The sequence below is a fragment of the Micromys minutus genome, assembly GCF_963924665.1.
Source record: "Micromys minutus genome assembly, chromosome: 24".
NCBI classification, from domain to species: domain Eukaryota; kingdom Metazoa; phylum Chordata; class Mammalia; order Rodentia; family Muridae; genus Micromys; species Micromys minutus.
In genome coordinates this window covers 41,431,707-41,459,337 of record NC_137959.1, presented here as the reverse complement: position 1 = coordinate 41,459,337, position 27,631 = coordinate 41,431,707, and the positions used below count along the sequence as shown (strand labels likewise).

The following is a 27,631-nucleotide window of genomic DNA, read 5'->3' as shown; positions in this document are numbered from 1 at the left end:
GGCAGGGGATCCAGACCATACAAACTAGAGAAAGGAGACTGAATGTCGAGTGTATATTTATTCCTTGCCCCCTGATTCCTGACACTGGATGTGAAATCATCAGCTGCCCCAAGCCCCTCAATGATTGGACTCAAAGATAAAGTTAAACCCCTGTTCTCTTAAGTGGCTCTTGTCAGAGTTTATTTATTTATTCTTCAATAACAGCCTCAGAAAGAAACTAAGGTAGCTATCCAGATCCTGACTCCTTGCCACAGCAAGCAGAAAGGACGGTGACAACCATCCTGAATGAAATGCTACATTAACAGTGGTTTCTCATACATAAGTAAACTGAGGCACAGAAAATGTGGGCAGGTGCTCAGTGAAGGGACTTGCTTTGCCCTCTCTTGTTGTTCTTCCCTGTCTTAGAAACAAACAGGGCCATTTTACCAGCCAAGAAGACAGGGAAATCTCTAAGCCCCCAATGTTCCTCTCTGGGAAATGGCAGAATCTATCTGTGACTTTCTCAACTCTTTCATGGGGCCCTAAGTGGTCATGGGAGGACAGAGACACCCTTACCTTGACCACAGAGAGCATGCCTTCGTTTGTCTGTGGGTTGGTGTGGATCTCAAAGCTCTGCCCAGGATTCCCATTGATGATGGTATATGCGGCCCTCCATGCTCCTGTCGCGGGGTCGTCTTTGTCTTCCACAGTCAAATTGACAATGACCCCCACAGCTCCCTCTTCCACCGTGGCTTGAAACTGCAGACAAAGCAGGTGGTGACAGTGAGTGTCCTGAAATGTATCTTTAGACGCCAATAACAGAGCCCTACCTGTGTACACTACATAAAGAATGCTATGCATATCATCTTATTTAATAACAAATAACTCAGGAATTATAGCCAGGGAGAAGCTGCATCCCACAAACCAGCTTTCCCTGGACTCAGGTGAGGCTACGAGACAAACTTAGCTCATGCATAACACAGCAGAAGGATGTTGCCAGGTTAAGGAAGAGGTTGGGCAAACTGTGCCCTCTTTCCAGGCCTTTCTCCCTCTGCCTAGTTGAAAGCACAGGAGACCCCAGGGGAGGGTGGGCTCACAGGATGAAGAAACCTGAGCCTCCAGTCTCTCATGGAGGCGGCAGCTAGGAGCCCGGAACACTTTTTCTGAATTACTGTTGGATAAGAAGTGGACTCCCGTGGAGTCACTGCGTACATATATTGTTTGTATGATTTACTATTCAGTGTGTTCGTGTGCCTGTGGATGCACGTGTAGGTGGGTGTGACCCTGTGTGGGGAGGTAAGAGAACCATCTTAGCTGCCATCCTCAGTGCCTTTGAGTGTGTGTCTCTCGTTGGTTTAGGTTAGACTGGCAGATGAGAGAGCACGAGGGACCCTCCTATCTCAGCTTCCCCACTGCTGAGATTGTAAGTACATGGCTGGATTTTTAAATGAAGGTTATAAGGATCCAATTTTGGGTCTCATGCTTGGGCTATAGTTATAGTACCTTAATGAGTGAGCTATCTCTCCTGCCCCTGTGTGTGTTGTTCTTGCTGCTTTGCCTACCTTAAACTCAGGATGACCAGATCATGGTCAAAGAGGGCAGGTCTTAAGTAGAGGGTCAGGGGCTGGACCCATAACGTTTGCCTCCCATCCTGCCCTGCCACGCCCTGCCCTGCTCTCTAATGAGGAGAACCAATCCCATCCTGCCTAGTTTCTCTCCCATAGTCCACAAGACAAAAAGACTATTTGCTAAGAAACACAGACGTGTGCAGCTGGGTGCCTTGGTTTTAATTGTACCACATCTCAAATACTTGTTGCATGTGGGTGTGGTGGGAATCCATCAATCCATGACAAATGTCCCTACGGAGAGAGAATCTCACGAGCTATCAGGAGCGCATTTTCTTTGAGCGGGAAGTGTGAAGTATTGTTTTGGTGTTTACCTCTGACACACTCAGGTGGACAGTAATCTCTTTGCAAACATCTCATAAACAGGCACAACCAAGGAGCTGACAAGATGAGGAAATAGCCAGGAGTTTCAATTAGTAGCAGTGAGAATCCAGACACGGTACGGTGATGTCAAAAAGGCCTTGTGTTCAAAGAGGAGTAATTTGAGAAATGAGGTGGTTTTGCAAACAGCCACTGATTCATTGGCTTTTAAATCATTAATCATGAGCCTCCACATTGAGGCTTGGTTTCAGGGAGACGGGGCAGGGATGAAAACTAATTTGTCTACATCATCTAAGCAAACCCGAGTAACTCATAAGATTCTGAGGATGTACACCAGGATTGAACTTGCCTGTGGGAGGAGGACCTCAGGGGATGCTTTCATACAGAAATGTCCCAGTAGCAACTACTCGGACCATATGCCTCCTCCGATTCCTGTTTAAGTTACCACCATCTTTTGTCCTTCTATTTCCCCAAACAGATAAACAAACAAACAAACAAACAACAACAATAAATCCCAAACAGACAGACAAACCAAAAAAGCCAGAATCCAAAACCAAAACAATCCAGAGGATTCCTGAGCTGGAAACCATGTTTGTAGCTCTGAGTTCTACCAGCACACTAGAGTTCCCTATGAGGTTTGATGATAATTCCTGGGTCTTATGTCCACTCAGTTGGTTAGGGTTAGACAAAAGACTCAAGAAGCCCAGATAACTCTAATGCATAGACTGGGGTGAGAGACATGAGGGGTTCAAGTCTAGGTGTCAGTGTCACTGTTGGCCCTTGTGGATGGGGGAGGCAGCTAGACGTGGTATTGAGGATTCTCTTCAGTGCATCTGGGTTCAGTGGGGATGAGTGACATCGTCAACAACTTCTGTCTACTGTGTGTTCAGGATGGGCCTTGGTGATACACAGCATCCCTAATTCCTTCAGATTGCAGATGAAGATGAAGGAGAGAAGAAAGTAAAGGATGGATCCTGTCCTAAGTCCTACAGTTAGTCAAGGGCCAGACACTCTTGTCTTGAGTTTTAGCTCTGGTCTCAGTCTGCTGCTGAGCCCATCTAGGATCTATACTCCAGTTAGTCATCTGGCATATCTACAGCAGAACACTGGAGCCCTGTCCTTTCTCATAGCCATGGTCCTTGCTGTCCTTGTGATATGGGCCCCTTAGGAAACTGGAATGTGCTGTGGCTGGAGCTATCAAGTTAGGTGGAGATATCATGTCTCATACATAATCAAGAGGATGACCAGTCACAATAGTTGAGCATCTCATGGTCAAGATGACATCGCTATACACATCATGTGTGACTTGACGTAGCCGGAAGCTTTGGCACCAGTTCCTCACATGGTGCTCAGGGCATGGAAGGGACTCAGGAGCCACTTGTCAAATAAATGGATGGTCTTAAATACAGAAGGTGGGGGCAGAAGTGAGGGGTGAGAGAGAATGGAGAAGAATCAAACCATTCAGGAGAGGGACTGAGGGGCAGAGTCATTGGCTGAGGATTGATCTCTCTCATTACTTAGTGGCTTTTGTGGACCCTATGTGACGACCAGTTTTGGTTGCAACTTGACCACATCTGGGATTAATTAAAACTCATGCCCATGAGGGACTCTCTTAATCATATTACTTGAAGCAGGAGGGCACAGCCTACATCTGGGCCACACCTTGGTGGTAGCGGACATAAAAGGATATGGAAGGAGGAGACTGCTTTTTGCCTGCTTGCCCTCATTCTTGTTGGTGAGTTTCTCTGTCCTGTAGCTGAGGCAGACCTCAGTTTTTAGAACCAGCCTTTCTGGGATTCTAATGTTGACTGAAGATCAGCTCCCTGGGAATCCTCCACAATTCAAGTGCCAGTGAGCTATCCATCCCCATGGACTGAACAGCAAGATTCTTCACCTTTTTGCAGTGAGACGGCCATTGTTGGACTATCTGGACCATATCCAAATCTAATAATCATCTATATCTATATCTATCTATGTATATTAAAATGACATATAGGCATGCTATCAGTTCTCCTTTCAATTTCAGGCAAATCTGAGTGAGACAACCCAGATCAAGAAAGATAAATGTGGTATGTGCTCACTTTTAAGTGGATATTACCTGTTAAGTAGAGGGTAATCACACTAGGATCCACAGACCCAAGGAAAGGCTGGAGGTGGGGGGGCAATACATGGATCTCCCTGGGGAGGGGAATTAGAATAGACTCTGTTGGTAGACCATGGTGGTGTATGTGTGTGTGTGTGTGTGTGTGTGTGTGTGTGTGTGTGTGTGTACACAGGAGCCCAAACCTGCCATCTTCTGCAACTTAGCAAGGCTCTAGTGGTGGGACTGAGATACCAGCTCAACAACAAACCTCCACCTGCTTGCAGGATGTGCTGAGCACCATTGTGGCACAGAGCTTGGGAGTGTGGCCAACGAAGGACTGGTTTAACTTGAGGCCCAAGCCACAGAGGGAGCCCCATGTCTGACACTGCCTGGATGGCCAGGAACTAGAAGCTGGATGGCTAAGAACCAATCAGGACTGATTTCTGAAAGCCAGGGAAGTGATTTCTAAGGATATTCTGCTATACTCATAGATTGGTGTCTAGCCCAGTCATCCTCAGAGAGTGCTCATTCAGCAACTGATGGGAGCAGATGCTGAGACTCACAGCCACACATCAGGCAGAGCTTGGGGAGGAAGTAGAGGAAGAGTAGAAAAGGGGGAGGATGAATTGTAGAAGTCTCAGAAGGACACCAGAAGAACATGGCCCACAGGAGTTCACAGACATGGAAGTGGCAGCCACAGAGCCTACCTAGGTCTGCACTAGGTCCTCTGAATACATGCTGTGGTTCTTTAGCTTGGGATTTCTGTGGGACCCTTAAGAGTATGGGTAAAGCTGTGCCTGACTCTTTTGCCTGCTCTTGGGACCCTTTCCCTCATATTGGGGTGCTTCATCCAGCTGTGATAGGAGGGTTTATGCCTAGTCTTACCTCATCTTGTTATGCTGTGCTGGTTGATATCATTGGGAGGCCTGCTCTTAAGGAAAATGGAGGAGTAGTGAATCTGGGGGAGAGGGGGAGGTGGGGGGAACTGAGAGGAGTGGAGGGAGGGGGCTGTGGTTGGGATGCATTGTATGAGAGAGTAATAAATGAGAGAGATTTTTAAGTTTTGTTTTATTGGGCTCTCCATAGTTTTTATGGCCCTTAAAAATTAATTTTTACGTCACAAGGAAGTGAATTACAATTTTCCTTGATTCTCCAAGCTTCCTCCCCATCTCAGGGCCTAGCATTAAAATCCAATGGTGGCTGATGGAGAGACAAGACCCGATGCTCAGAACAAAACACAGGGCATAGCATGTAGTCAGGTTTGAAGGTGAGTTCATTAATTGATAAAGGCGATACATAAGTCTCAGGTGAGTCAAGACTGAAACTTGTTTCCCAATTGTGAGTTTTCCATGCCTGTTGTACCTACTGAAGGGGCTGCCATATGACATCACGTTAATGTGTAGGCAAAGAATCCATAGGAAATGGCAGAGAGAGGTGGCCTTGAAATTCCCATGAGCATGAACTGTGGACCTCACATGCTCTGCTTTTGTCAGTTTTTGTTTTGTTTTGAGACAGGTTTGTCTATGTAGCCCAGGCTGTCCTGGAACTCTCTTTGTAGTCCAGGCTAACCTTGAGCACAGAGAAATTCACCTGCCACCCAAATAAAGGTATGTGCCACCATGCGTGGCCTTACATCTTCTTAGAGATAGCTACATTTACCCATCATCTGTTCATGAATGCATGCATTCACCCATCCATCCATTTATCGGTTTGTTGTCCATCCACCTACACATCCACCCACCCATCCACCCACCCACCCTCCCACCCACCCACCCATCCACCCACCCACCCATCCATCCATCCATCCATTTGTCTATCCATCCATTTGTCCATCCACCATCAATCTGTCCATTCATCCATACATCCATTCATCCATCCATGTAATCATCCATCTGTCCTTCCATTCAACTTCCATCCATCTTTTGTTCAACTACTCAACCTCCATCCATTTACCACCTATATATCCAGCACTTCAATTGTCCATTTCTCCAACTGCCCATTAGTCCATACATCCATCTGTTCATCTTTTAATTATCCTTCAACAATTCACCCTTCACTTTTATCCACCCAGGCACCCAGAGACTAACAAGAAAAGCAGATATAGTATATTTTATAGCAGATTTATAGAACAGAGACACAGATTAAAAAAAAGAAATGTATAACTACAAAAAGATGTTCACTACTCAAAGAGAAGCTACATAGTTGTAGGGGAGTCTGCAGAATTGTGCTGGTGGGGGTGGAGACCACACCAGGAAAGAATTCTCTGAAAGAAGAGAAACCTGAGTGAGGTAAATGGGAGTGAAAACATTCACTGCTGGCACCTAGAAGAGCAGGGGCGAAGGCCAGGCCACTGGAGAGGGGGAGGAAGCCAGAGGAAGGAAGGAAGGTGTGGGCGGGACACTGGGGCTCCACTGAGAATCACTTCATAATGGGCCGCGGAGCACTGTGGGTAGAGTTTGATAGTGTCGGGTGTTGGGAGCTAGGGAAAGGCACTTAGATTTGCCCGAAAGCAAATCAAGAAACTGGGTTATGTTCAAATATTCTCTTGAGAGAATTTTGAAAAAATAAAAATCTTTAAATATATAAAACAACATTTCAACACAGTTATTATACTCTTTGTTAAGACTATTATCTGATTCTTGCATAACCGTGAAGCCAGTTTCCTCAAGCATCCATTTAGAAACTCATTACTGCTTAATTAAATACTCATTCTATTAATTCTATTCAATGTTTTAACCCCATTATGTAACTCAAGAATGGGAAAATTAAATAGATTAAAATGAAATAGTACCATTTTACATTTCTATAGCCATGTTCACTTTGTGATTTAAAAACAATAGATAGGCATTAATTTACCAAAGCAGAGCTGGAGGAGTTATAGATTGTAACATTACTTCTCTTAATTGGAAAAAATAGATAAAGTTATTTTTCTGTTAAACTGTGTAGCAAATCAAATAGCAGATGTAAAACACAGTTTTACATAACTAGTGTGGGCCCATGGTGGCTTGGGATGATGTATGGAAGTTTGTAAGCTCATTGAGTTATGAACTGAACTGCTTTACCTTCTGTGAAAAGTGGGTGAGTTTTGTTATGGCCATCAAAATGAGGTTGAGTTGGCCATGGAGATCCTCATCAGAAAGATGGTTTGGGTTATTTTAATTTTAACTAATTAATTCTTGTGTGTGGATGGATACATGTGCACATTTGTGTGGAGGGCAAAAGCCAATGTCAGGTGTTGTGGTCTGAATGAAAATGGTTCCATATGTGCATAAAGAGTGACACCATTAGGAGGTGTGGCCTTGTTGGAGGAGGTGTGGCTTTGTTGGAGGAAGTGTGTCACTGTGGGGCCAGGCTTTGAGGTTTCAGATGCCCAAGCCAGGCCCAGTGTCTTTCTCTCTTCCTGCTGCCTGCAGATCTGGATATAGAAGTCTCAGCTGCCTCTTCAGTACCATGCCTTCCTGGACACTGCCATGTTTCCCATCTTGATAATGAACTCAATCTCTGAACTGTAAGCCAACCCAGTTTAAATGGTTTTTCTTCATTAGAGTTACCATGGTCACGGTGTCTGTTCCTAGCAATAGAAACCCTAAGGCAGTTGTCTTCCTCAATTGCTCTCCACCGTGTATTTTTGAACATACTGGACCTGCTGCTCCATTCTTCTCCCCAGGCTCCTTCCCAGGGACTTGAATTTACTACATACAGAATGACTACTTTCCCCCATAGAATGGTCAGTCTGCATGTTAACCAGGCGAGCATAAGAATGCTCGGCTCACTTCCCACTCGGCAAGTTGCAGGTCGGCAGGAAGCAAGAGTGGAGGAGGCCCAGGGTCTTGCCTGACCCTGCACCTGCACAGGGAACTGTTTAGAATGCTGACGTTGAACTTGGCAAACTGCCACTCACTCATTTTGAGCCTCGGCTTTGCAAAATTGAAAGATAAAGTATCAGGAATCGGTCTCATCCTTATTTATTTCTGAGGATAAAGAGGCAAGGTAAAGTCTGTGAGAAATCTAGCCAGCAAACAAGTTCATGAGTTTGTGTTTACACAAAGGATATGGCTTCCTGGAGGAACCTAATCTCTAGCTCAGAGTCAAACGGGTGAAGACTGTGATGGTTATAAATGCATTGAACGAGATTGGCATGCCACACGGTGCAGATAGTGATGATGAATTTGAAATGTCAATTTTCCATGACCTGAAACCACCTGTGAAGAGAGTTTTAACTGCGGAACTATCTAGGTTAGGCTGGCATGCAGGCATGGCTGAAGGGTATTGCCTTGATTATTAATCCATGTGGGAAACCCACCCTGAATGTGGGGGTCATCTGGGTCTTGGATGATATAAGAATGAGGGAAGCCAGCTGGGCATGTGCAGACAAATGCCAGCATGGGTACACACACTACTGTATGCTTGACCATACACACAGTGCTTTAAGCTCCTGCCTTGACTTCCCCACAACAGTGGACCGTAGCCTGGAATAACAGGCCAAAATAAATTCCTTTGCTCCCTTAAATTGCTTTTGTCAGAGAATCTGTCACGGGAATAGGCGTTAGGAAAAGGGATTAGAATTTGTTAGCCTTGATAATAAGGGCCGACTATGATATGACATATAAATTCTCCATAGTAAATTGGACAGGGTGGTTCAGCCCCTCCGTGACACTTCATTCTTCCCGTAGTCTACTTTGTAATGAGGTTACATGCATATGCATCTTATTTCTCTGTGTGCGTGTGAACAAAGCTTTGTTCTTTTCAGTGATGTTTATCCAACACTTACAGACATGCTAATCCTTGCTGGATTCTAACAACAGACCCTCCATTGCCCGGGCTAATGACGCTGACCTACATTGTGAGCAACCCGGATTTCTTCTGCCTGTAATTAGCAGCCAACACAGGGTAGTTGGATGCAAGAATTCATCTTAACTAGTATCCACAGTCTGTCTATTGTCTGCTGAGGGTTCTGCCAGGAACACTGCAGTAAATAGTGGGGTAGTGTCCCTGGGCCCTGCTTGTGGCACATAGTTTACACACAAGGCTATTTGCTAACTTGAGTTCTAAAAACCCATTTTATGTTGTCATAACTGTGGATGATTTTATTCTAGATGTGCTTTAGGTTATATCTAGTGATCATTTTGGCAAACACTGGGTTGTTCATGTACTACAAGTGGGAAATAATGAATCTTGACCCCCCTAACTCACACTATAGACAAAGGACAAAAAATAAAACTATGCACCTTAGCATGAATAGCTACTATATAATACAGATAATAGTGTCATATGTATATTTTTCTAAATAAAGGCCATTTTATCTTTCAACACCCTTCAGATTTCCCTTGGAAATGATTGACAAAACATCAGAAAACATTGTGGGAGGGCTGGAAAGACAGCTGATCAGTGAAGGGACTGTCACAAAAGTATGAAAATCAGAGTCAGATCACCAGCATGCATGTATAAAAGCTTGGTGGTATGTGTTTGTAATCTCAGCATGAGTGTGCATATGTTTGGGTGTATATGTGTGTATGTATGTGGGTATGTCCATGTGTTTATGTATATGTATGTTTGTGTGTATGTGTTGTAGGTATATATGTTTGTATGTGTGTGTATGAGTGTGTTATGTGTGTGTTTTGTGACAGAATGATCTCTGGTCTTTAGTAAGAGACTCTATCTAAAATGTGTATATATGTGTATGTATGTGTGTATGCATGCATGCATGTATGTGTGTGTATGCATGTATGTGTATAGGTTCATGTGTGTATGTGTGTTTCTATGTGTGTGTATGAGTGTGTATATGTGTGGGGGTATATGTGTATGTTTTGTGACAATAATCTCTGGACTTCAGTAAGAGAGTATTGAAAAAAAAAGGGAAGCACCTGCATGTATGAGTATACACACATCCACACATGCATGTACCCATACATATGCATGAATTATAACTTAGAGAAATACACATTTTTGAGCATCGAACTGGGTCTGGCCATCTTCCCTCCATGTGGACTGACTTATCATCAGAGAAAGCCATTATGCACAGGGAAGCTAGTGAGTGGAGGGAGATACTGAGAGAAAAACTAGAAGGGCTTTTGTTCCCAGACATCTTAGGGGATGTTCTGTTCCTGGCTGGTCTCCAAGCCCTGCCCCTGTTCCTGTGAGCTGATTCTGTGGCCATCATCAGTGTCTTCACACCAAACCTCTTCCTGTGGGCTTCTCTGCCCTCAAAAGTGTGGCCACGGTGGGCATGGCCTGGTAGGTCTCACAGGACTCACCAGGTAAGGGACACCTAATGGTGGCTTGAGTCCCACAGATGTTTCCTCTTAACTGTGGTATCTTACTAAGGGTCATTTTCACTTTCTAAAAAGTAGACAGACTAATGAGCCCCAAGAGCCTGCCTCCTGAGTCAGTGACCAACTCACGCCTGGTAGATCATCCATGTGACTACCCCTCCCTGCTGCGGTCGCATCTCTAAAAGATAAACTTTTCTGAAGGAAACATAAAGTCCTTTTCTGATTCAACTAGACACTAGTTTCTGCCAGTAATCATTCTGTTTCTCTTCTGTACCCGTGCCTCTATGCAAGATTTAAAACACTGTGTGTGTGTGTGTGTGTGTGTGTGTGTGTACTTGTATATGCTGGTGTTTGCCTTTCCTTTTTAGATAGTCTCTTACTAAAAAAGTCCAGAGATCATTCTGTCATAAAACACACACATATATCCCCCCCCCACACACACACTCACTTACACACATATACTCATTCACACATAGACACAATCATAACATAGATACAAACATACACACATACATATATGCACATACACATGTAGACACACTCATACAGGCACAAACAAACATATACACATACATACAGACATGCACATACACATATAGACACACATACAAACTTACACACATACACACATGTGCACATACACACATGCACACACATGCATGCACATATACACATGCACATACATACATAGACACACATGCACATACACATATAGACATGAACAGACACACATGTATGCACATACATCAACATGCCACAGAGGGTGTGTGGATATTGCAGAGCCACCTTCTGGAGCCCATTCTCTCCTTCCACCTTGTGAGACCTTCTGTGGCCATCGAGTTCAGTGGCACCTTTACCCACTGAGCTGTGTTGTTACCCATGTAACCTAGTATATATATGCATACTGAGGGATACATGAACATTTTTCTGGCGCAAAGCAGTTGTGAGTGGAAGAAGTTAAAGGAGCTGTGGTCTATGGGATTCTGCCTCTGTCATCCTACAGACACAAAAACTGTCACGACTGGAAAAAACTAGTTTTTTTTTTTTCTGAAAGAAAAATCTTGAATAAAATTCTCCCCCTTTACAAAACAAAATGAACACTGCATTAGAAGACCAACAGGGAACCTAAGCAGCTGGGCAGTGATTTCAAGGTGTGTTCAGAGGAGCCAAGGATGCTGGAGAGGTAGACCAGATATCCCACCTGCACAGCCAGGGTCTCCCTCTAAATAACAACCATGGAAACTTCCCCGGGAACCATTAATTATGCTTTGTTTGCTACAGTTCCTGCCTAAGATCTTGCTTAGAAAAAGGAATTGCTGCTAAAAAAGAAATCTGAAGATCAGTGCCTCAGGCAGCAAATTTTTAACGGCAAACAGTTAAAGAAAAAATAAAATGAAAACACTCCCATAGAGAAAACACGTCCTGTTATGTAAATCTGTCCCCCCCCCCCATTAAAGGCTATATTGGACATCCTATTTCCAAGGACACGAGCACCTCTTTCAGTTAAGGTACACAGGGGGATCTGGAGTAGGTAGAGGGAGGCATGGAGATGCTGTGAATACAACACTCATATATGGAATCCTCAACAATTTTAGTTTAATCTGTTTAAATTAAAAAGTTAAATGGGTCTGGAGAGATGGCTCAGTAGTTAAATACTGGCTGCTCTTGCAGGGAACCCAGCACACACTTGATGGCCCACAACTACCTGTAATTCCAGGTCTGGGGGATCTTGTGCCCTCTTCTGGCCTTTGTAGGTACTGCATATACATGGTTCACAGACTTTAAACACCCAAATACATAAAAGTAAAACAAGTAATAAAAAATGGAAGAAAATATACAAACTGATTTGTTCTTTTAACAAGATAATTTGAAAAGAATTTAATTTTGAGAAGAAAGCAATTTTCTGTACAGTTATGCATTTGGCATCAACTTGAGTGTAGATGAAGAATGGGTATTTAAACAAACAAATATATATATATATATATATATATATATATATATATATATATATATACACGTGTGTGTGTGTATGATTTTATGTATATTTATACACATGCATGTGTGTATGTGTGTGCGTGTATGCAGTACATACCACAGTGCATGAGCGGACCTCAGAAGGCAACTTATGGGAGTTGGTTCTCTCCTGCCATCTTGTGGGACCTGGGTATTGAACCTTGGTTGTCAGGCTTAGCAGCAGTCCCCTTCACCCTCTGAGCCACCTCACCAGCTCTCTTTCAGCAATAACAATATGGTCTTCCCCAACTACTTTGGAGTTTGGGTCATATGTTTTTTCACGGACAGGTGGAATAGTCTTTGCTTGGCTTCTACCTATGGGCAAATTCACAACTTTCTGGGCTTTAGTTTGCTTTAACTAAGATGTAGAGGTCAGAAAGTAGTATAGTGTGCATTTGTGTCAACATGTGGGTACCTGTGTGGTGTATGCGTATGCACACATGTGTGCCTGTGATGGAGTGTGTGCATGTGTGTCCATATATAAATGTCTGTGGTGTATGCGTCTCTCTCTGTGTGTATACATATGTAGATGTCTGTTGTGGTGTGTGTGTTCATATATGGGCACTTCACTATGTCCATAGTGGCCTTATTTGTGATAGCCAGAAGCTGGAAACAACCCTGATGTCCCACAATGGAAAAATGGATACAGAAAATGTGGTTGATTGATACAATGGAATACTATTCAGCTATTAAGAACAAGGACATCATGAGTTTTGCAGTCAAATATATGGAATGAAAGAGTACCATCCTGAATGAGGTAACTCAGACCCCAAAGGTCATGTATGGTATGTGCTCATTATTAAGTTGATGTTAGCCAAAAGAATACAGGATATCCAGGATACAATCCTCAGAACTCAAGAAGGTTAACAAGCTCTAAAATGTACCTGGGAGGTGAGAAACTCTCAGGACTCAAAGGGCACTTAGAAGAAGTGCCCTACAGTGAGGAGAGGGACCTTGTAGAGCCCACCAGAGGGGATCAAGTAGAGGGATGGGGTGGCCATTCCACAGTCAAAAACTCTGACCGGGAATTGTTTCTGTCTAAAAGAACTGCAGGGACAAAAATGGACAAGTGACTGAGGGAAAGTAGGTCCAATGACAGGCCCAAATTGAGATCCAGCTCAAGGGGAGGCCCCAAGGCCTGACACTGTTACTGATGCTATGGTGTGCTAACAGACAGGAGCCTAGCATGGCTGTTTCTGAGAGGCCCAACAAGCAGCTGAACTAGTCAGATGCAGATACTTACACCCAACCAATGGACAGGAGCTGGGGACCCCTGTGGTTAATTATAGCAAGGATGAAAGAAGCTGAGGAGGAGGGCAACGCCATAGGAAGGCCAGAAGTCTCAACTAACCTAGATCCCTGAGATCTCTCAGACACTGAGCCACCAACCAGGCAGCATACACCAGCTAGCTGATTGAGGCCCTGGACACATACAGCAGGAGACTGCCTGGTTTGGCCTCAGTGGGTATAGATGCACCTAACCCCAGAGAGACTTTTGCAACCACCCAGTGTGGTTGGTGGCAGGTGTCTTTAATTCCGGCACTCTGGAAGCAGAGGCAGGTGGATCTCAGTGAGTTCAAGGCCAGTCTGGCCTACATAAAAAGTTTCATGCCAGCCCGACCTACATAGTGAGACCTGGTCTTAAACAACCAAAACCAAAACCACACACACACACACAGACACACACACACACACATACACACAGACACACACACAAACAAACCCCAAACCCCAAAACAAAGAGAAAACAACAACAAAGGGAACACCCAAAACAGATACACGCCACTTTCTTAGTCAACTTTAGAACATTCTTATCTCTCATAAAGAAACCCTGCGCTCATTATCCCTGCCCACCACCCCTTACTCAAATCTCGTTCCTCTAGCAGAAGCCCACCTGCCTCCTGTCTCAGGCCCACCTCCAGTGGGCTGCACAATGTGGCTTTGTGTATCTGGTTTCTTGTACTTTCAGAGCTTCCCTGGGTTGTCACGCAGGTTTGTGCTTCGTTCCTCCGAATGACCAAAGGGTGCACCATCAGACACAAGGAGGTATTGTATACACGCATGGCTGCTGGTTTCTGGTTTCGGCAGCTACATATAAGCCACATGTGCTGGTTCGGTTTGATACCAGCCCAGGAGTAGAATGGTTGCTTGTGTGCTGACTCCATGTTAGAAGGGGCGTAGATCCGGATCATGGTAGGCACATACATGGCCCCCTGCCTCACCTTTCAGGTGTGCAGAGACACATGCTCTCGGCTTATGCCCTGAGTTACCATCACGGCTTCTTCAAAGGGGAAGATGATTTCTGAAGCCTCCTTCCATGGCGTGAAGGACGGGAACTGCAGGGGAGCCTCCCAATTCTTGGTTTTTATGGGGTTCTGATTGGTACTGAAGGCTCTGAAAGGGTCCCTGGAGCCTGTGGTACCAGTCCCCTTCTTGCACTGACAGCCATCGAAGCTAGGGAGAGAACATCTTTGATCTCCTGAGCCAGGGGGAACTGACACACTTGGTTAGGCTTCTGATGCCAACACCTCCTACAAATAAGGACAAGGGAAGCCTCTGCTCCTATTATGTGGGATTTGTACAGATTCATATTGGGAACTGATTTGCAGCTTCTAATTTGTATTTAAGCCCCGAATGCCTCAGCCTGAAATCCATTGTCTCTGCACCGCTGGTTCCCGTTTCCAACTGCTCCCGTGGGCCCAGTTGTCATTCCCATGGGCACAGGCACACGCTTCTTCCTGAGTGGCTCACACGCTTCCTGAGAACATCTGAATCCCACAGGGAGAAGAGATGGCTGAGCATTGTTCCCTTGGGAACTGGGTACCACAACAGAAGGAGGACTGGATGAACCTTTCTCCCTCCTTTCTGAGCTCTTATCCCAGAGTGACTGTATAGAGTGCAGGTCTGTGGGGGAAAGAGGGTCCCAGGGGCACTTGTGCCATAGAAAGAGACTGGTAAGAAAACCGACTGTGTTTATTGCCACGAGATGCTTTATCTCCTTAGCTGGCCATTTGTTTAATGTGTTCTATGATTCAAAAAAAATTTTTTTTTGTGTGTGTGGTCTATGTATGTACTAATGTATTAGTACATGCATGCGTGTGTGTGTGTGTGTGTGTGTGTGTGTGTGTGTGTGTGTGTGTGTATGCACATAGGAGTGGATTCCTTAATCACTCAGCTTTATTTTTGAGACAAGGTCTCTCACTGAACCTGGAGCTCACTGCTTTGTGTAAAACAGCTGGTCACTGAGCCCCAGGCACCATTGCATCTCTGTCCCCCAGTGCCACGGTGCCTCCCTTTTTGTGGGGCTTCTGGGGATCCAAGCTCAGGTTCCCATATTTTCACAGCAAGCCCGTTATTCACTGAACTGTCTGTGTGGATGGGCCTCAATTTTTCATCGGGAAAATGGGAATAATGAACAGACTTGAACTTACAGAAAACTATATCATCCAAAGGACTATTAGCAAGATACCCAGATGATTGTCCAGTGCACAGGACTCTGCCTAGCGTCTGCTGTTACCCAAAGCATAGAGAAGACGGACCAAGAAGCCATGGCTGTCACAGTGAGTCTCATCATGAGGAACAGGAAAAAAGAAACCACCTTTGTTCTGGGGCTTTTCCTACAGTAGCTTGTCTCTCCCAGATCCATATCCACACCAATAGAACCGCTGCCCTGGTCCCTGAGTCACTGAGAGCTCATGTCTCTTGTAGCCATGAATGTCCCAACTAGTAATTTTTAATTTCCCAATTGCCCTCTTAACCAACTGAATGCTTCTCAGCCTCACCTTCCTGGTATTTGGGGCTAGGATTCATTCACTCAGTGGCTCTTGAGGGCCCTGGGACTGTGAGAATGGGAAGCCTTGCAGCAATTTCAAAGTATTTTTCTTTACTCTTAAGAATCACATAAATGTATACAAAGAAATATGGCCACCCCCAGGTCCTGCTTCAACTCCCCATGGCCCCAGCCCCAGCTGTCCCTTCCCAATTGCATGCCATCCTTTTTTTTTTTTTTTTTTTTTTTGAGAAAAAGGAAGGCATTCTCTCTCTCTCTCTCTCTCTCTCTCTCTCTCTCTCTCTCTGTGTGTGTGTGTTTGTATGAATAAATATGCACACACATGTGCAAATACCTACAGAAGCCAGAAGAGAGCAGTAGACCCCTTGGAGGCAGAGTTACAGATGTTTATGAGCTTCCTGCGGTGGGTGCTAGGAAATGAATTCTGCACCTCGAGATTGAGGAGCAAGTCCCCCTACCTGCCGTGCCATGTCTCAGGCCTTCCAGCAGCAGGATTTGGGCTCCTACTTCCCAGGCACCAGTGGTACTTGGGTTCTCACAATGGAGTTCCTGAACATGCCTCCACTCACTGCAGGATATCCCAGTGGTACATGTTTGTATGCACATGCACATGTGTGTGAGGTGCAAGTGCGTTGTGCATGTGTGTGACCACCAGGCATGCATTCCTCATCTACTTGAGCTCGTCCTGTGAGTCCCGTGCCTATGAACAGTGGTGGCCACAGTCCCACAGAACGACAGGGGTGAGCATGTTGTTCCCACAGTCACACCTTGTAGGAAAACACGGAAAAGCGCAACAAACACTATGCAATGTAATTGGACCGAATGTCACTCAGAATGCATTCAAGGGTAAAGACTAAAGACTATAATTATTATGGAGATTATTGATGTCGTTTTTATTACTCTACAATTTTTGAATTAGCAACTGATAGTCCCTTCCATGAAAGAAGAAAGGGGGGCTTGTCTGCTCTTTGTTCTCCTTTATTGTTTCCTACCTCTCACTCTTCAGTAACTACATATCACATATGGGCACTCTGTGGGCCATGGACAACAGACACCGGGTCTCTCAGCCAGGGTCCAGTGTCCCTATCCCTCTAAGAAGAGGGTCCCTAAAGCTCTGTCACTTGTGGGCTATCTCCACATTCTTAGAGAATAAGGACAGGACGTCTTGCATCTGGTCCGGTTAGAACTGTGTTCAGGCCCAAGCTGATTTGTCAGAGCAGGATCCCTGCCTGGGCCCCCTTCTCGCTCAGATTTTTAGACCCTCCCTAACAAAGATGTCCTGGTACCTGCACCATCAGAATTACCTTTGAGCTGGGGCTGATTGCAAGATTGACCCCAGAACTCAGTGTCAGAGTCACAGATCCCCTGAGAAGCCTGTCCTAGAGCTTCAGTCCTCTCTCAGCAGCTGCCGTGTGCCCTGACCTCAGAAGAGGGACGGCCCAGGAGGGTAGAGGGCCACAGCATGAAGAGCAGCTAGCTCTTGCTCCTGTAGTGGCTGCTCCGAGGCTGTGGCTCCCCTGGTTCAAGGTGGGCCCTCCTCCGGTCTCCTTTCTCTCCCTTCCTCAGTGTTTTTCCTCCTGGTCTGCATCTCCACCCAATCAGCCCTCCAATATATAAGCACGCCCAAGATTCTCCAATTTAAATAGTAACTTAGAGACAAAATGACAGAGGGAAGCCTGCATCCCACCCCCTGATGCCTTCACAAGAGGGACCCCTTTCCTCACTGCATTGAAAGAGAAGATCTGCAGAGCTAGGAATATGAAGTCACACAATGCAAATTTATTTGCAATCCAGGAACCATATGAGCGATCGTCGCAGAGATGTGATTGTGGTAGAAACACGCTGCTCAAAAGCCCTTGATGGGTCCGATTGTACAGGTGTCAACAGAGCCTTTTAAAGAATCTCACACAGGACAGGAGAGGCACACTCCAGGGGAACCCTTGACTACCCTCTCCATGACTACTAGGTGTGGGAGAAGGAAGGACCATAGGGGACTCAGCTTGCTGGGTGGATTTGCAGCCGCACAGAAGGAGTTTGTAACCAGCCTGTCCAGTGTGAAGTGAAAGAGACATTTGTGTCAAACCATGGGACTTATTTTTTTTTGTTTCAGGAATCTCATGCTGAGAGAAGGAAAGAGAGGAAAACAAGAGGGGACTTACCTCAGGAAGAGATTTTACACAGTTTAAGGACTTGTCAGACCACCTAACAGGATGGGCCTGGTGCCCAGACAATGATGGGTCAGTGTGGGTAGGACTACACCTGGACAAGGACTGCTTAGACATGTGTAACTTTGACCTATTTAAACTTTGATCTCTCTTCAAGACCCTGCAGATGGACTTGATAACCCCTCTCTGTTCTTGTCTTCTTTTTTTCCTCTAATTGTCTCACTAAGGACAGGTGGCTGGACCTGACTTGGGCCCCAGGTTATATCAAACTCTTGAAGTTGAATCTGTTTTCTGTGACAAGACTTTCCACGGGCAGCAGGGGATGGAGCATGTGAGGAAGAGACAATGGAGTGCTGGGGAAGGAGAGTTATGGCCCTGAGGAGGGTCAGAAGAGGAATAAAAGAGAGAAGAGTGGGAACAGGACGGGGAGGGAGGAAGATGAGGTGGAAGGTAAAGACAGGTTGGGTGTGGAGGAGGGAGAAAGGGAGAGAGAGAAGAAAGAAGGGAGGAAGAGAGGGAAGGGGGCAGGATATGGGCTTGATTTTTGCACAGGTCGACTTCTTAAATTTAGTTTTGTTTTTTTCTAAAGATATTTTATTGGGGTTTGGAGAGACGGCTCAGTGGTTAAGAGCACAGACTGCTCTTCCAGAAGTCCTGAGTTCAAGTCCCAGCAACCACATGGTGGTTCACAACCATCTGTAATGGGATCTGATGACCTCTTCTGATGTGTCTGAAGATTGCAACAGTGTACCACATAAAATAAAGAAATAAAGAAATAAATCTTTAAGAACTTTATCAGGTTTTGAATTTCATACACTGTATTTTGAACATCTTCAGCCTCCTTCACCTCCTCCAGGACACACTCCGTTCTACCCCCATCCAACATTTTGTATTTATGTTTTTTTTTTTTTTTAAAGCCATCACGTTTCATTAGCACCCTCTCTATACTCTTGGGTGTGTGAGCTCTCAGCTATGGTTCCAGTGCCATGTCTGCCTGCTGCCACACTCCCCACCATGATGGTCATGTGCTAAGCCTTGGGATCTGTACTGACTTGTTTTGTGTCAACTTGACACAAGCTGGAGTTATCACAGAGAAAGGAGCCTCAGCTGAGGAAATGCCTCCATGAGATCCAGCTGTAAGGCATTTTCTCAATTAGTGTCAAGTGGGGAAAGCCCAGTTCATTGTGGCTGGAGCCATCCCTGCACTGGTAGACCTGGGTTCTATAAGAAAGCAGGGTGAGCAAACCAGGGGAAGCAAGTCAGTAAGTAACATCCCTCCATGGCCTCTGCATCAGCTCCTGCTTCCTGACTTGCTTGAGTTTCAGTCCAGACTTCCTTTGGTGATGAACAGCAGTGTGGAAGTGTAAGCTGAATAAACCCTTTCCTCCCCAGCTTGCTTCTTAATTATGATGCCTGTGCAGGAATAGAAACCCTGCCTAAGACAGTGTCTGTCTGTGAGGTCAGTTCTAGAACAGTTAGACCAGGAGAGGAGGGCACTGGCTTACTCAAGGGTTTAATCCATTGCACTGATAGATTTGAAACTCAAATGGTCTGTAGGGAGCTGGTGGACATACAGAAGGTGGGGCTTGGCTGGAGGAAGTAGGTGGCTGGGGGTATGTTCAAGAAGAGTCTGCCGGGTCTCCTCCCAATTCCTGTCACCCCATCAGCTTCCTGATTGCGTGAGGTGAGCATCCCCCTCATCCATGCACTCTTGATGCTATGTTGTTCTGCCTTTCCACAGGCCTCGAGGGATGGAACTAGCAGACCACAGAGTGGTAGGGCAAAATAAATATTTACTTTTTAAAAGTTGTTTCTCTCATAACATAAAGTCTGATTAACACAGTCCTTTGAGGAAGATTCTGGAGCCTGGGAAGGCCTGTTCTGTTGTCTGGTTGCCTCCTGGCTGGTTCCCTGGCTTTTTGTATGAAACACACACGTGACTCCCATACAGGGAGTATGTCTGTATGAGGGAAATGTCTGCTGTGGTACTCACCCCTCTCTCATGGTCCTTTCAGGGAGAAGGCCCTGTTATTCTATGAATTGTCCTTGCTGTTGTTACAAATCTAGAGCCAAGGGCCTTCTTTCAAATGCACATTTATTTTTTTCTCATATGTGCATATACCACAGAACATACGTGGGTATCAGAGGATAGTTCTCTGAAGACCATTCTTTCCTTCCACCATGTAGGTCCTGGGGATTGAACTCACGTCATCAGCTATGGCTCAAGCGTGTTTACCTGCCGAACTATCTTGCTGCCAACCAAGGAACTTCTTGAGGGGGGATGCACAGAGAGATTCTGAATCAGGGAGCCCTCCAGACTTGTGATCATGAGCCTCCAGTTCCCCTGAGTGGGATGCTGGATCATGTCAACCTCATGGAGCAAAGGGGGCTCTCTGACCTTTTGTAATACACTTTGCATGTCTGTTTTTCACACATACCTATGGCAAGGGATGGGAGACATTTAGCTTCTAGACCCAGGTGGAACCTGGTTGGATAGAGTCATTATGGCACAAGGCAGGCTCTAATGCACATTTTGAATTTTGTACTGTCTTCCTTTTTTTTTTTTTTTTTTTTTTTTTTTTTTTTTTTTTTTTTTGGAGACTCTATATAGCCCTGGCTAACCTGGAACTCACTATAGAGACATTCTGCCTCCCAAGTGCTGGGATCGAAGGCATCCATCACTGTGGATCTACCAGCTTTTCTGCCTTGTCTGTCTGCCTCACAGCCTTTCTGCCTTCTCTTAGTGCTTCTTTGGCAGGCTCCAGCCCACACCCACAGAGGTATGCACAGCCCACTGCCCTTAAGGTCTGGTTGTACACGAACCCAACTGTCCATGTGGGTTCTCTCATGGATCTAAATTTCTATCTCTGCTCCCTGCAAAACTGCCAGAGAAATTTCTGTAGCCTGGGCTTCATCTGTTTAGTATTCACCGGAGTTCATTTGTGCAGGGGTTATCTGTCTTCCCTGGTCACCAGCAGTCCCTGCTAGTCTAGTGATGGAGGGGGACAGAGAGGAAGGCTTTTTGAAAGTACCAAGACTAAGAAAAGGGATATGGTTTGGAGGAAATGAAAGTCTTGCCTTAAGCATGAGGAAATGAATTTCATCCTAGTTCAGTTATGTTAAAAGCTAGGTGTGTTGGCATATGCCTGTAATAGCCCTGCTTGGGAATGGAGACAGGGATTCCTGAAGGTCACTAGTCAGCCAGCCTAGCTTCCTTGGGCACACACACAGACACACAGACACACAGACACACAGACACACAGACACACACAGACACAGACACACACAGAGAGAGCACCCACGCACTGTCAATGGTAGCTCTGACCTTCCTATGCGTGTACACACATAAGACTTGCTGCACCAGGCTTTTTGCTTATCTACAAAGACCTTCACATACATCATGAAGAAAAACATTAGTGCCTCTTTTTATTAATAGTAATATTTATAAAAATGAGAACCAGGAACCACTAACAAATCTATTGATAGGCAGTCGGTCAGTTGGTGAGGTGTCCTTAAGCCAGTACACAACAGGGGGTCGTTAAAATGAATGAGGTAGTAAATTGTCCGATGCTATTGAGCAAAAGGGAAATCTATTGTATAGGAGGATGCCAATGCCTGCGGCTTAGTGAAAAGAGTTTTAAGTTAATGACTTCAGGGCGGGTGTCATTGGAGGGGCTTATCCGAAGGCAGCCATGGGATAAAGATAATGGGGTCATGGGACTTTTATGCTCCTGAGCTGCAGAAGCCCTGGAACAAGCTTTGGTTCACTGACTACTGAGGAGGAGCCAAGCTGGTAGGCTAGGCTTCCAGGTGCCCTGGTTACAGCCCCTTCCCAAGTTCAAGATGCAGAGAAAAGACACTCCAGTCGGTGTTTTTTGGTGTGTGTGTGTGGCAGCTTTGTGTGGGCATGCACATAGAAGAGGGTTGAGTGGACTTTGTGGGGCTGTGCATGGGCTGTGTGAGTGGGCAGGGGATGGAGGGTAGGAGTCAGGAAGGGCTTGTCTTGACTTCATACAAAAGCAGGAGAGTATCAGCTTGCTCAGTGAGTGCTCACCTGAGTGAAGGAGGAGCTGTGGTCGATAGAAACACTGGGCTGGGAGGCACGGTTCAGTGCTCCTGATGGTCTCATAATGGTGAATGCTTTAAGGTCACTGGGCTTTCATGAATCATGGGATGTGGGGCAGGTTGTAGTAGACTCAATGCTAGTCTCTGCTATATGTACACGTTTCATATGTGTACATATGTCATACATGTACATATGTGTTATATATATGTTAAGCATGTATATCAAGTACAGATTAACTGTGTTCTAATAAGAATAATGTTGGAGTGGTTAAAGGTCATTCTATTTAATATACATCTAAAATTGTTTTCTAAATTTTTGTTCTGAGACTGGGTCTCATTAGCCTAGGCTGGTCTCAAACTTTCCCATGCGACTGAGGATGATGTTGGACTTTGGACTCCCTTGTCTCCACCTTACGAATGGTGGGATGGCAGGCATACACCACAGCCAGTTCCATGAGGTGCTGGGGACCACATCCAGAGATTTGTACCTTGCGGGTAAGCACTCTACCAAGTGAGCCACACCCTCAGCCCTCTAAAATAAGTTTGGAAAAAAATATGAAGTGAGAGGAGCCCCTGAACCTGATATTTTAGGCATACTGTTTAACATGTGGGAGAAAACAATTCTTTGACACCCAAAACAATGTAGGAGAACATGTGGATCAGATAGCATCGGCCAACACCATTGTTCTGTGATGGTGTTAGCAAGAAATAAAAGACCAAGCTACATTTAAGGGAGCATTCATGAGTCACACTTGGACAAGACCCCCGTATTCAGACCACTGTGCCAGTTAGTGTTAATGGTCAACCCTAACTAATAGAACCTGGAAAAACTCAGAATGAGGTGCTTACCTAGTGGGGAGAAATAGCTTGGTGTCTCTTTTGAAACCAACACTCTCTAAACATTGTAGCTCGGCATTTGCTACCCTTGGCTGTTTGTTACACAGTGAAAACAAAAACCCAGACACAAAAACCTATATAAAACACATGAATACTTATAGTAGAGTCACCCTAGATATAGAAACCAGCTGGTATCTTTCAGGGAGTAAATGGTTAAGTAGACTCTGGTACGTCCATGCCATGAAATACTACTCAGTCATGAAAAGGAACAAAACACTGACATGCACACACTTGAATAAACATAAAGGGCTTTAAGCTTAGTGTAAAGATTAGATTCACAGAATCAAACACTGCATGCTTCTATTGAGTTCCCAACTTTTTTTGGGGGAGGGGAGACGTACAGGAGAACAACAGTGGTTTCCAGGGGACAGACTGTGGGTGAGAAGCACCACAATGACTAAGAAATAATGTGAGCAAGGCCCTCTGGTCTCAGACTCACAGTCCTCCTTCTTGAGTAGTTATGATCACAGGCACAATACCCAGCTGCAGGAGGACATTTCAAACAGCCCAAGCCACTGTACACAATGAGGCACATGCAGAGTCTTCAAACTACAAAATGGCACTCATCCAGGTGAGAGCCACATTCCAGCTAGTCTCAGGAATGTGACCTAGGCATTGTTACTTAAGTACCTTAAACTTTCCCGTTCTTCATCTATGAGAGGAGAGTCCAGCAGGACCCACATCCATCCTGAAGAGACCCTGGCACTCAAATGTGAGCATCCACAAAAGCTGTCAGTGTGGGGTCCTGAACAGAGATGGTGGCTGTTACCAGCATCTCACAGCAAGGGTGAAGATGCTGAGGCTGAGTGAGGCTAGGGACTGTTACAGTCAGCAGAGATGAAACAGAACACCGCGCCTCTGGGGAACTCTCCACCATCCCAGAATGGAAGAGAAGTCAGGAGGAAAATTGGGCTTTGGTCTCCAGGATTGTGGGTGGAATGGTGGATCATGTACATACACAATGCTCTATCACTGAGCTACATCCATGCACACACACAATGCTCTATCATTGAATTATATCTGTGTACATACACAACACTCTATCACTGAGCTACATCCATGCACACACACAATGCTCTATCATTGAATTATATCTGTGTACATACACGTCGCTCTATCACTAAGTTACATCCATCTTCCCTGGTGAAGCTTCTAAATGAATGCTGTCGCCCTTGTAGTTGAATCGAGGTTGCAAGGGCTTCCTAGTTAGAGATGGGGACTCATGGGCCCTTCCACGATAGAGTACTGACTGACGTGGTTGCATGAGGGCTACCACACCTGCTCCGACTTCATAAGCGTAGCTTCCGGTCATGTCCAGAGAACGCTTTCCCTCTGGTCCTCCTACCTTCAGCTCTTACACCTTCTCTGTCCTTTTTTATGAGATCTTCCATGAACCTTTGTGTGTGTGTGTGTGTGTGTGTGTGTGTGTGTGTGTGTGTCGGTGTGTGTGTGTGTGTGAGAGAGAGAGAGAGAGAGAGAGAGAGAGAGAGAGAGAGAGAGAGACAGAGAGACAGAGAGCACTTCATAGACACTTATTCTCCACACTTTGCCCTACTGTGTTCTCTCTGGAGCCTATCTTCTGAAACACTCTGGATTCCAAACACTGGCTTCATTATATTTAAGACTCCAAGGCCATTGTCCTTCCGTGTACCTGCCAGTGGACTTTGCTTCCTTGCTGAATTCTCAAATCGTTCACAGCCTTGTCAGAGGGGCAGCTTATTATCTTAACTGAGGACATTCCTCCGCTAGAGAGAGGATGGCAATTTTGAATCACTTTTGGAGGCTCTCGGCTCCATGATCTCAACCTTTGCCCTTGTGACCCAGAGTGAGCCATAAGCCCATTGGTGGATTGGGGGATCACATGACCTCGCTGTGGATACTTAAATCTGCTCAGGTCAGGAAGCAACTGTCCCCCACCCCAGCAGCACTTTCCAGTGCAGACACTGGTAAGTACTGGTTTATAGCTTCAGAGGAGTGGTCATCTTTACTTAGTGTCCCTCCTGCCTCCTTTTCCTGGCCATAGCTGCTTGTTCTGAAACCTGCCCTGTTGACACTGCCCACTTGCTGCTATGTCTCTGGCTAAATGAAAGATCTCCATCATTTTTATCTTTCAGAAACAAGGAATTCACCTCCCATGACCACCCTGTAAGAGGGAAAAAGACCAGCCATGTTTGAAATGATGGGCTGGTGCAGAACACAAGCAAATGAAGTTAACATGATGTTGTTTTCCTCCAAGCAACAGAGCCACTGAAAGAAAAAAAAAAAAAGGCAAAACCAAATCCAAGCCGAGCACTCAGAATTTTATTAAAGCCCCAATGGACCTGAGATACATTTAGAGACTCAGGGCAGATTTCTATGCCAACCTAGACACTCAGGCAAGTGTTAACTGCCCAGTTACAATAGAATCTCATAAACAGAATTCTTCTGAGGGCAGCTTCCTGCCAGATAACCCTGGGGTTTGAATTCTGCATCTTCTTCAACTTCCATTCATTGATTGTGCTTGCTGGATATGAACCAGCTTCCCTCTCATCTCTGAGCTGTGCTAGCAGGCAGGCAGAAGAGGAACAGTGTGTGTGTGTGTGTGTGTGTGTGTGTGTGTGTTTGTGTGTATGTCTGTCTAGCTCTCTCTCTCTCTGTGTCTGTCTGTGTGTGTTTCTATCTCTGTGTGTCTGTCTGTCTCTCTCTCTGTGTCTGTCTATCTCTGTGTGTCTGTTTGTCTATCTCTCTCTCTCTCTGTATCTCTCTCTCTCTCTCTCTCTCTCTCTCTCTGTGTGTGTGTGTGTGTGTGTGTGTGTGTTGGTAGTGGTGGTACACTGAAATTTCAGCCCAACTGTTCTGGGGCAGAAGCCCCTCTCAGGAATGCTGTAATGATTGCATTGGACACTTTATGAAGCTGCATGCCAGACACTGTACTTGCCAAGTATTATTGACTTGGCATTGGAAACCCTCACTGTATTTGCTCTGACAGAAAACCTGAGATCTCAGAGAGGTTGAACCTGTGCCTCAACTCACACAGCCCGAACAGAGCCATGCAGGCACACAGGGCGGGTCTGAGATCATCACATAGATCTTTGGAGCCAGGCTGATCTGTCTCTTAAACCCAAGATGAACATCTTTATTGCTACCCTTGGGCAAAATCAGGGCTGGAGACATAAAGCTGCGTGAGGGTTTCATAAAAGATGAACGTGAGCATGTCTCATGGTTCCTGACACCACATTTTAACTGTGGTGTTTCCAGACCATCTTATGCAATTGAACAGGCTCCGGGCTGTTGTAAACTCTTTCTGCTGTTACCAGGAAGGTGTCAGCTCAGGCAAATTTATGTCAGCCTCTGACATAGATGACTGAGGAATGGTTCAGTGGATGCATGTGTTCTCCTGCCTTGTCCTCAGTGAGTAGCCTTGAAGGGATAGGGTTTAAATTGCACAGGGGACACTGGTCCAAAGCGAATCAGAGAAGACTCAACTTTCTAGTTACGTCCCCAGAGTGATAAATGAGGGGGCACGATTTTTTTTTCTTCTAAGGCAAGAAGATGGGAAACCAATGTGGATTTCAGACACACGAGAAAGAGCTTATGAATTTAGATGATAGCTTGACAGAAATAAATTGTACATCTGTTCATTCATTTTAATAAAGTGGAGAGGTGCCATGTTGCTGGGGCCCTCGGAGAACCCTGGGTTCTTAAAATTATGATCCTATAATGGTAGCATTAAAATTTGTAATGCAGCCAGCACTTCCTGAATTGGAGGGAAAATTCATTTATAAAGTAAAAGTTCAGACTTTAGAATGTAAATGGGAAGATGCAATTTTTCTTGACTGGAGAGGAATTAATCCTGGGAGAATTCGGCAACATCTTGACCATAAAATATATTTTAAAAGTCTTCAGAGAGAGGTTTTCAAGCCGGCTCACGACAACTTCTCTGGGCCATCCCTGTTTAGGTAAATTGTGCAGGCACAGACCTGCAGTGAATTGGCTCAGCTGTTTTCCCCTTGAACTTGGTGCTTCTTGTCCACGGCAATTACAGATTGCTATTTCATCTGAAATGAGTCTAGCTCGCCACAAATACTGAAGTCATTTTTTACTCAGCAGTATAAACACCAGGACAAGAGCTTTTATAGGGTGGCAATGACCAAGTTACCATGAAAATTTATGCATTCAGCAAACAGGATTGAGTTTTTTATTACATGCATTCTCTATGTTGAAATTGGAGAAAATGCCAGGATTCTGATTGCTGGTTCCATGCTTGCATTGCTAAAAGTTATTTAAAAAAATAGGTAAGTATTGAGCTTGTAGAATACGTTTGGACAGAGAAGCAAGTTCGATTTGATTTTGCAAATCAGTTGCTCACGTGTCTCAGCAGAAGGGGAAAGAACTGATCTGCAGCGCAGGTGACAGAAACCTGGAGACCCCACTGCCTCAGA

At 45.3% G+C, this 27,631-nt stretch overlaps 1 protein-coding gene across 1 annotated transcript in view; it reads right to left on the bottom strand.

Moving 5' to 3' along the window:
- Positions 1-27,631, bottom strand: part of CDH13 (cadherin 13) — a 961,236-nt gene that overhangs the window by 83,108 nt on the left and 850,497 nt on the right. Inside the window, exon 9 of the mRNA XM_080936858.1 lies at positions 556-738. Within this exon, the coding sequence (XP_080792984.1) occupies positions 556-738 (183 nt within the window). The remainder of the gene's footprint in view (positions 1-555; positions 739-27,631) is intronic.